This window comes from Orycteropus afer, unplaced genomic scaffold (assembly GCF_000298275.1).
Source record: "Orycteropus afer afer isolate SDZICR_OR568_19922 unplaced genomic scaffold, OryAfe1.0 scaffold00989, whole genome shotgun sequence".
NCBI lineage: Eukaryota > Metazoa > Chordata > Mammalia > Tubulidentata > Orycteropodidae > Orycteropus > Orycteropus afer.
The window spans coordinates 319,370-329,760 of NW_006922576.1; the positions used below are offsets into that span (position 1 = coordinate 319,370).

Sequence of the window (10,391 nt, forward strand, 5' to 3'; positions counted from 1 at the left end):
GGCACATAACAACAACAAATATATATATACCACATTTTGTTTATCCATTTGTCTACTGATGGACACTTGCTTTGTTTCCATCTTTTGCCTATTGTGTGCTTGAATTTTCATGACTTAATGTTGGAAGTCACACAACTTTCCTTCCACTGCATTCTATTGGTTGAAGTAGTCACAAATCTGCCCAGGTTCAACAAGAGGGCAGCTGTTGATGAGGGGGAATGCCAAAGAATTTGTGGCTGTTTTTCCAAAATTACAACATATATCCGGCATACGCTGGAGGTGATATGCAAACTGTTTAACAAGCAGCACTGACAAATCAGAATGCACGCCACTCACACCCTGCAGAAGACCCTGAAGAGCCTCGGTCTTGTGGACTAGGTATTAACTCCTTTGTTCATGAATTGTGGGGAGGTCTGGGGGTGTCAGGGAATGGGCTGGGGCAGCAGTGGGGGAGTCACTCAGGAAAACCTTGAGGAAATAGCTGTTTAACAACTTATGTGAAAATATTTCAATATTTTAGCCACAGAAACAGCTGTGAATTTTGAGGACCTACTGGATATTAGTCCTGCATGAGATTTGCAACCTTACAACTTCTGGGTACCATGAACTGTGCAAAAACCTGGAGTTAGAAAACTAAAAGGGAAGAACCACTCAACATTTCTCAAGCAGAAAGAACTGAAGAAAAAATTCAAGCCTGAAGTTGCAATAATGAAGGAGTCCATGGGCAAAATATTGAATGATGGAGGAAACATCAAAAGAAGATGGAGGAATACACAGAGTCACTGTACCAAAAAGAATTGGTTAACATTCAGCCATGTCAGGAGGCAGCATATGATCAAGAACTAACCAATGGTACTGAAAGAAGCAATCCAAGCTGCACTGAAGTCATTGGTGAAAAACAAGGCTCCAGGAATTGATGTAATACCTACTGAGATGTTTCAACAAACCAGTGAAGTACTGGAGATGTTTACTCATCTATGCAAAGAAATTTGGAAAACTACCTGGCCAGGAGACTGGAAGAGATCCATATTTGTGGCCATTCCAAAGAAGGGTGATCCAGCTGAATATGGAAATTATTAAATAATATCATTCAAATCAGTTGGAAATATTTTTTTTCTGAAGAGAATTAAAAAACAATTGCACCAGTACATCGATAGGGAACTGCCAGAAATTCAGGCTGGGTTCAGAAAGAGCATGTGGAATGAGTCTATCATTGCTAATGTCAGATGGGTCTTGGCTGAAAGCAGAGAATACATACCTGTGTTTTACTGACTATGCATACGCATACACCTGTGTGATCATAACAAATTATGGATAACATTGTGAAGAATGGGAATTCCAGGACACTTAATTGTACTCATGATGAACCTGTACATAGTCATAGGCAGTTGTTCAAACACAACAAGGGGATTCTGTGTGGTTTAAAATCAGGAAGGGTGTGCAGCAGAGTTGTATTCTTTCACCATACTGATTCAGTCTGTATGCTGAGCAAATAATCCAAGAAGCTGGACTAGATGAAGAAGAATGTGGCATCAAGATTGGAGGAAGGCTCATTAACAACCTGCAATATGCAGATGATACAACCTTGCTTGCTGAATGTGAAGAAGTCTTGAAGCACTTACTGATGAAGATCAAAGAAATCCTTCAGTATGGATTCTACCTCAACATAAAGAAAATAAAAATCCTCACAACTGGACCAATAAGCAGCATTATGATAAACAAAGAAAATATTGAAGTTGTCAAAGATTTGATTTTGCTTGGATCCATGATCAAAGCCCATGGAGGAAGCAGTCAAGAAATCAAATGATGTAATGCCTTGGGCAAATCTGCTTCAAAAGACTTCTTTGTTAAAAAGCAAAGATGTCACTTTAAGGACTAAGGTGACTATGGTACAGTGAGTTACTTGGTAAGGCTTTTCTAACCAGTCTTCATGACTCCACAAGATTACTGGGTGGGACCATATAATAACAAGGTGTATGGAACTCTAAAGTGAGGATTGGTTAGTTTTGCTATACTGCTGGGCTTAAAATGAGCACTTCTAGAGGCAGAAATGAGGATGTCATTGCCATCAAGGGAGAAGAGCTGGAGTGGAGTAGAGCATGTCCATGGCCCTGAGGTCCCTGTGCTGGACCTCCTTGGAGAGAGACAGCAGAGACCACTAGCAGAGACACGGTGGCAGTGGAACCAAGAGGCATGAGACAGAGTGGCAGGCTTGCTGGCCCATGGAGTGAGCTGAGTGCCTTTGGTCAGGAGGCTTGCTGGAGGAGTAGGGTGCATGTAGGTGTCCCTATCAGCAGAGCTAAAAGAGCTTTGTAACACTTGCCTGAGCAGGGCAGAGGCTAGGCCAAGAGGCTGAGGGCCAGAGAGGCATGCCTGAGGGCATAGCAGTGGGGAGACTGTCTTGATGGAAGAATTGTATCCTGAGCATGTTCCTGAACCTGAATTGTAGCCTGTTACTTCCCTTAATAAATCCTATAATTGTAAATATTGTCTGTGAGTTCTGGGTGGCCATTGCAACGAATTATCAAACCCGGTAGAAAAGTGATGAGTGCTGTGGGAGGGACAGTTGGTGTCAGAATTGGTAAAGAGGTTGGAGGGTGGTGGCGTGTTAGGCCTCCTAGGAATAAGCCTGGGGCCACTGATGGTGATTCTGTCTCCTTCTTGTGAAGTTAGAGGAGATAGGAAGATGCCCCCATGTCCTTTTTGCAGTGAGCCTGACACAAACCATGATATTTCCAGTCACCTCATATGCATGTAAAAGCTGGACAATGAATAAGGAAGAATGAAGAAGAATTGATGCATATGAATTACGGTGTTGGCAGGTGTATTGAGTATACCATGGACTGCCAAAAGAATGAACACATCTGTCTTGGGAGAAGCACAGCCAGAATTCTCCTTAGAAGGGAGGAGGGTGAGACTTTGTGTCATGTGCTATGGACGTGTTAGCTGTAGGGACCAGTCCCTGGAGGAGGACCTCATGCTTGGTGAAGTGGAGGGTCATCAAAAGAGAGGAAGACTCTTAGTGAGGTAGATTGACACAGTGGCTGCAACAATGGGCTCAAACCTGCAAGAGTTGTGGGGATGGTGCAAGTCGGGGCAGTGATTGTTCTCTTGTACATGGAGTTGCTACGGGTCAGAACCATCCTGATGGCACCTAACAACAACAACAGCCACCTAAGTCCACAAGAGTCTCTGAGCAGCACAAACAGTTCAGTGCTTGACTGCTAACTGAAAGATTGATGGTTGAACTCATCTAAAGGCACCTTGGAAGAAGAGTGATCTGATCTGGAAAGGTCGCAGCCTTAAAAACCCTAGGGAGTGTAGTTCTGGAACACAGGAAGTCTCCATGAGTCGGAACTGACTTGACAGGAACTGGAGTTTACCTAGCTCCATCTTATCCCTTCTTCCTGGCTGGCAGGGCTCTAACTTTGTTTAGCCATTCACCCACCTTGGGTATATTCTCAGGGAAAAGGTCTCTCCAGTCCCAGGGAGATGTCTTGATTAGTTTGAGACTATCTTTATAATTCGGGAGCTCTGGTAGCGTAGTGCATAAGGCACTTGACTGCTAACCAGAAGGCTGGTGGTTCAAACCCACCAGCCATTCCTCAGAAGGAAGGTTGGACAATCTACTTCCATAGTTATAGCACCTCGGAAACCCAAGGAGGGGTCACTATGAGTCAGGTCCGACTCCATGGCACATAACAACAACATCTTTATAATTCAGTATTGCCAGTGATTGATTTAGGCTTGGTCACATGACTAAGTCCTCGCCCATGAGACAAGCATGCAAATCAAATAAGGAATCTGGGAAAGTTTTCCTTGGTCTTAACAACAGTGGAAAAAGAATCAAGGCCTCAGACATTAAAGATCAGTGGCAAGCTATCCACACTGTGACTCACAGAATTGGTGAGCATCTTAGTATAGATGTTTGTTGCTTCACCCCACTAAGTTTGAGGTGGTTTGTTATGACTTTGAAGTTGCTTTCTGTGTGATAGCTGGAGCTGTGGCTACCACCTTGGGACCATGAGGTAGCTAGAGTAAGAATCAGCCAACAGAAATGGAAACATGTTTCCTGTATTAATTTCCTAGTGTTGTCATAACAAAGTATCATAAATGCGTGGCTTAAAACTACGGAAATTTATTGTCTCATAGTCCTGGTGGCTAGAAGCCCAGATTCAGGGTGTCAGCAGGGCCATGTTCTCTCTGAAAGCTCCAGGATCCTTCCTTGTTTCTCCCAGCTTCTGGTCGCCCCAGGCATTCCTTGGCTTGTAGCTGCCACCCAACTCCACCTCTGTCTCCGTCTTCACATGGTCACCCGCCTCTATGTTTCTGCATTCCATCTTCTCTTTTATAAGGACACCACCCAATATTGGAGGTGCCTGAGTGGTGCAAATGGTTAAGCACATGGCTGCCATCTGAAAGATGGGTGGTTTGAATCCACCCAGAGGTGCCTGAGAGGAAAGGCTTGCTTCTGAGAAGTCATAGCCATGAAAACTCTCTGGGGTGCAGTTCTACTCTGCAGCACACGGGGTCACCACAAGTTTGCAATTAACTTTATGGTAACTGGTTGCTTTGTTGAGTCATATTGAATTAGGACCCATTCTGTTTCAGTATGACCTCATGTTAACTAGGAGCTCTGGTGGCACAGTGCCTAAGACATTTGACTGCTAACCAGAAAGTTGGCAGTTCAAACCCACCAGCCACTCTGCGGAAGGAAGACAGTGCAATCTATTTCCATAAAGTAGAAACCCAATGGAGGTCAGTATGAGTTGAAATTGACTCAGTGGCAGTGGGTTTTTATTTCATGTCAACTGATAACATCTTCAAAGACCTTATTTTCAAACAAGGTCAGATTCACAGATACCAGAGGTTAGAACTTCAACATATCTTTTTATTTTTTTTAAGAAAATTTAATTCAAAATAGTCCCCAGTATGTTCTGTTTCCCTAGTGCTGCTCTGACAAGAATATGCCACAAATGGGATGGCCTTAACAAACAGGAGTTTATTCTCTTACAGTTTGGAGGCTTTAAGTCCAAGTTCCAAGTGCCAGGCTCTAGGGCTGGGTGAAAGCTCCTCAACCTTGGGGTCCAGTTCTGTCTCCTACTCCTGTCCCACTGGAGCTAGAGGTGTTTCTTCACTCAGACAGCTGCTGGCTGCTGAGGCTGAGAAGCCCCAAGGTTGACAAGTAAAAAGGCCCAGTCCCGATGTTACCAAACCACATGGCAGGCCATTAACTTAGGTCCATTGTAAGTCCCAAGGTCGGCAGAGCATAGCAGGCTGCTGAGCAATGACATGGCTACATGCAGGGTCCAAGTGTGCCATAAGCTAGAGACCATTCCCAAAGTTGCTGCTTATATATGGCAAACAGACCACATACTCAGCTGCTTGTGGTAGATACCACCATGGAGTTGGTTGCCAGTCTCATCATGGGGAAGAACTATTACCAGCTGCCCAGCCACTCAACCAGGCCCAGCCAAGTTGACATACAAACATAACAACCACACAGTGAAAGTGAGGAGTGAATAAATTAAGCAACCCTAGAACTGTCCTGCCAGCTGACTTTTTGTTATGTGTGATAATAAACTCATTACTGTAGTCATTTGAGTTAGGTTTTCTGATTACTTGCAGCCTAAAGCATCCCAACTGATAAAGTACACATGGAAACAGATATGCAGAACACACAGGGTGTGCACATGAGTGTGCACAGGTTTACATCTTAGCTAGATTCAGGTTTGGGCAGACATTCACCTAGATACACACATAGTCACGGACTGTCAGTCACACACAAACATACACAACCAGCCCCAAGTTCTACCCATATCACATGGATGTCCAATCCACACTCAGTCACAGACCCATAATCACACACAAGCCAAGGATTCACCTGTTACAGAAGGTTTCAGTTCTTCACTGTTTATTGGTGCATATTGTACATAAGTAGAAAAAGAAACATTTCTTATGGGTTACAAAAGGGCTACACCTTCATAAATAAGGGTCGGGGCAGGAAATAAATTAAGGCAGGGGTGGAGTTTGGTGTATAAATAAAGTCTGAGGTCTCAGACGGGCTGGGGGTGGGTCCACTTCTCAGACACACTGGTCTCCACTCGCGACACACTTCAGGTCCCGTGCAAGGAGGCGGAAGAGGTTGAAAGTGACAGAGGCCTCTAGGCAGCTTTGGGATTCCTGTGGGGAGAGACAAGTCAGTGGTCTCCCACTGCCCAGCATTGGCCTCCTCCTTTATGTAGGGCTCTGGAGTCCATCCCCTCCCAGTCACTCACCTTCTTGGGGGCCTCCTGAAGCCGGTGCAGCCATCGGTGGAGGCGGCCCCGGGGCCTGAGGCCTGCGGTGGAGTGACCTGGGACCTGTGGGCAAAGGAGGGTGGTGTGTGAGTCAGGGCCTGGGCAGAGGGCTGGGGCCCTGCAGAGCCAGAACACACGCTAGGGTCTTGGGCACACAGAGGACTCACACAGGCCTGAAGTTCAGAGTGGATGTAGTGCAGTGTATGAAGGGGTTGGGCCAGGATGTCCCCCAGCGTCGTGTTGGCCACAGCCTCCAGGACATTCAGCGTCAGGGCCAGCTCAGCCTTCAGGGCCACAGGGCGCTCCCACACCTGAAGAAAGGTGAGCAAGGACAGATGAGGGGAGTCAGGTGAGGGTACAGGTGAGTTGGAAAGGTTAGGAAAGAGGGACAGGTAAGTGGGGACAGGTGGGGAATACAGAGAAAGGCAGGTTACATAGGACAGATGATGGGGATAGGTGATGGAGAGAGATGAGGGGGAATGGAGAGTAGCAATGGGGGCAAGTCAAATGAGAGAGAGACAGGAGAGGAGGAAACGTTAGGAAGGATGCAGGTGGGAGAACACAGGTGAGGCAGAAAGGTAAGGAAAGAGACAGATGAGGGGACAAGTAAAATGGGGAAGATGAAGGGGGAATCAGGGGAGTCACAGAGGTTGAAGGGACAGGGGATAGGGGTAGGTAAGAAGAGAACAGGTTAGGGAGGTAGGTAGGAGAGGGACAGTGGATACCTAGGTGGAAGGGATGGATGAAGGAGGAAGTGATGCTGGAAGAAGGTCAATGTAAGAAAGATGATGAAGGACATAGATGAGGCTCAGTGATGAGGAGAAGGTGAGAGGGGAAGAGTGGGTCAGTGCTGAGTGGACAGGGAAAGCTGAGCAGCACAAGGAGCTCAGGTGGGGGTAGACTGGGGACATGAGAGGAGTGAGGAGAGAAGTAGGAGTTAGACAAGAGGTGAGAGGAACACGTGAGTGAGATAGGGAAGTGGGGACAGGCAGGGAGAAGATAAAAGGGACCCAGTTGGAGGGGCAGGGCCAAGAGAGTAGTTGAAGAGTGACAAGGGCACGGGACAGGTTAGGGGAGATCAGAGAGCGGGAAAGAAAGTGAGCTAAGGAATGAAAAGGTTTGCTTCATGGGAAAGGTGCCAGGTGAGGCCAAGATGATTCACAGCTCACCTGAAGCTCCCTCAGGTCCCAGGTGCTGCGGAAGACAGGGGAGCTGCAGCTCCATTTCTTCACCAAGAGCGTGTTTTCCTAGAGTGTAAGGGCAGAAGTTAGCTCATAGCACAAAGTATAGAGTTGGCACATAGCTGGGGGGCTGGGGGCTAGCCCACCCCAGGAGGGATGGAGGCTAGCCCATAGCAGAAGACACAGATGTTGGCCCACTCTAGGAGGAATGGAGGTTAGTGTACAATAAGAGGGACTCACCAAGGCATCCTTGGCCTTTTTGAAGATGTCCAACTCCCGTGGTGATAGAGATTTGAACTTGCCAATGTGGCAACCCCTCTCGACTGTGGTGGGTTCGGAAGTAGGGACAGGGCTTGCTCCAGCCAAGCCCAGCACCATGGGCACAAGCATCAGGACCTGTATTGCAGCCATGGCCAAAGAGCAACTGCCTCCCTGGCTGCATGGCTCTGCTTTTTTGGCTGGGCTGGATGGGCAATCCTGGCTGATGTGTGCAAAGTGAAAAGGCAAACGGAAATGGGAATCTCCATCTAGACTGAAAAGGTATGAATGGGTGGGGCCAGTGGCGGAGCCTGGTGAGCTCGCAGGTGTGGGTGGGGCCAGGTGAGCCTGTGCCTAGAAGGAAAGAGAAACTGAAATTTAATCCCAGCACGGAGCCTTGTTTCTGAGAAGTCCCTTCTTTAGTGGATATTCATCCCTGGCGAATTGACATCTACTCCTTGGGGAAGTTCGCCAAACCTGTCTTCTGCAGTGCCTCTGGGTGGGTCTTATGCCCAACATTTTGGCTAGCGGTCAAACTGGAGAATCTCCACTTCAGGCATTGCAGGGGCAGCCTTCAGCTAGCTGACTTTGGGGAGCTGCTGACTGAGGCTGAGGCAAGTAGAGGGGTGGTGAGCTGGTTTGAGATCCCTCACAGTGGGGCAGGGGCATGTGGATGAGACTGCTGGAGTGGCAGAGAAGGGGCTTCCCCCACGGGTTTAAGCATGTGCCACGTACTGACTCATTTAATCCTTCTGTCATTCTCATGAGGATCTATCTATTTTTATAATTGCTCCCATTTTATGAGGGCATAAAATGGTGAGGTGAGGTATGTTTAATGAACTAAAAATGGAGTCCTGTAGTTGACAAATGGACCTCTGGTCGTGTGTAGTGGTTAAGGCATTTGGCTGCTAATCAAAAGGTTGGTGGTTGAAACCCACCAACTGCTCCGTGGAAGAAAGATGAGGCAATCTGCTTTCGTAAAGATGAACAGCTTTGGAAATCCAAAGGGGGTAGCTGTGAGTCAGAACCAACTCAGTGGCAATGAGTTTGGTATTTTGGTTTGGTGGTTGACAAAATGACATCAGTGGTCAAGTGGACAATGTCTCTAACATTTGTCTTTACAGAAACTTAAGCCTAGCTTTTCTGTAAGAGATTCTGACAGAGTTTCAATAGTAAATTCTATAAGCCAATCAGAAATAGGCTTTTTAGCTTCTGTGTCCCCCCCCCCCCAATAAAAAGCCAATCACTGCTGACATTTATCTGGAGTACCTTTCCACACGTGGTTTGGTTCCGCCCAACTGTTGAATCTTGTCTGAATAAACCTCATCAAATAGATTCATTTTATTTTACACTCAGTTTCTTTTGACAGTTTTGGCATCAGGAGTGGGATTCCGATGGAGAACCTGGCCACCCCTAAGACTTCACAAAAGCAGGTGTCAGTACCCACAAAGCTGTTTGGGCTTTCTGTTTCTCTGACATTTGCGGAGATTGTCTAGTAAGTTTCCTGTCGGATCTGAACTCTGCTCTTTTTCCATTTTGAGTTCTCTGAGCTTCTCTTGGGACTATTGCAGACTGAGTCTGGCCCCCTTGAATTTGTCCTATCTAGGTCTTTCCAGGGAGCTCTGGTAGCATAGTGGCTAAGGCACTCGACTGCTAACCAGAAGGGTGGCGGTTCAAACCCACCAGCCACCCCATTGGGCAATCTACTTCCGTAGTGATACTGCCTTGGAAACCCAAGGAGGGGTCACTATGAGTCGGGTCTGACTCCATGGCACATAACAACAACAACTACAGGTCTTTCCAAGGAATGCTGACAACTTTATGGTTAAAAATAGATGATATCAACTAAGAACAATTTAGAACTACTGTGGCCATTATAGGAGCTCTAGGGTGCAATTGTTAAAACATTTGGCTAACAAAAAGTTTGATGGTTCAAATCCACCAGCCACTCTGCAACAGAAAGATGAGTTTGCTTTTGTAAAGATTTACAGCCTTGGAAACCCTATGGGACAATTCTGCTCTGTCCTATAGGGCCGCTATGAGTCAGAATGGACTCAGCAGCAGTGACTTTAGGTTGGGTGGGCATTATGGGGAAGTAAAAAAAAGTCATGGCATCAAACCTCATCTAACTTCAGGGTTAGTTAGTTAGTTAGGTGCCATCAAGTCATCTCCGACTCATAGTGACCCTGTGCACAGCATAACGAAACACTGCCCAGTCCCATGCCAGCTCCACGATCCTTGCCTTACTTGAGCCCATCGCTGCAGCCACTCTGCCAATCCATCTCATTGAGGGCCTTCCCCTCCTTCCTCAAACCCTCCACCTTACCAAGCATGACATCCTTTTCCAGGGAACAGTCCCTTTTTACAACATGACCAAAGTAGGTGAGACGAAGTCTGGCCATTCTCACTTCGAAGGAGCATTCTGGCTGCACTTCCTCCAGGACAGACTTGTTAGATTGAATAGCTAAGGGAGATAAACTTGTCTGTCAGTTTGTCATACTATGGTGGCTTGAGTGTTACTGTGAGGCTTGAGGCTGTGCCACCAGTGTTTCAGATGCCAGCAGGGTTGCACATGGGGCACAGGTTTCAGCGCAGCTTACCGACTGAGACAGACTAGGAAGAAGGAAGGGGCCATCTACTTCTTCTTCTTCTT

The 10,391-nt window shown here is 46.8% G+C and overlaps 1 protein-coding gene across 1 annotated transcript; it reads right to left on the minus strand.

Moving 5' to 3' along the window:
- Nucleotides 1-6,084: 6,084 nt before the first annotated feature.
- On the minus strand, nt 6,085-7,891 carry LOC103212509 (interferon lambda-1-like). The gene is made up of 5 exons (XM_007958477.1): nt 7,721-7,891; nt 7,469-7,546; nt 6,467-6,610; nt 6,279-6,362; nt 6,085-6,183 (listed from the first exon to the last, which is right to left on the minus strand). Exons 1-5 carry the CDS (start codon nt 7,889-7,891, stop codon nt 6,085-6,087), a joined length of 576 nt encoding a protein of 191 aa, XP_007956668.1.
- Nucleotides 7,892-10,391: the final 2,500 nt, after the last annotated feature.

Coding starts and splice junctions, on each gene's coding strand:
- LOC103212509 (XM_007958477.1), bottom strand. CDS start 7,891: ATGGCTGCAATACAGGTCCTGATGCTTGTGCCCATGGTGCTGGGCTTG. Junction 7,547..7,720: donor AAAAGGCCAAGGATGCCTTG/GTGAGTCCCTCT, acceptor CTTACACTCTAG/GAAAACACGCTCTTGGTGAA. Junction 6,611..7,468: donor GGGACCTGAGGGAGCTTCAG/GTGAGCTGTGAA, acceptor ACCTTTCTTCAG/GTGTGGGAGCGCCCTGTGGC.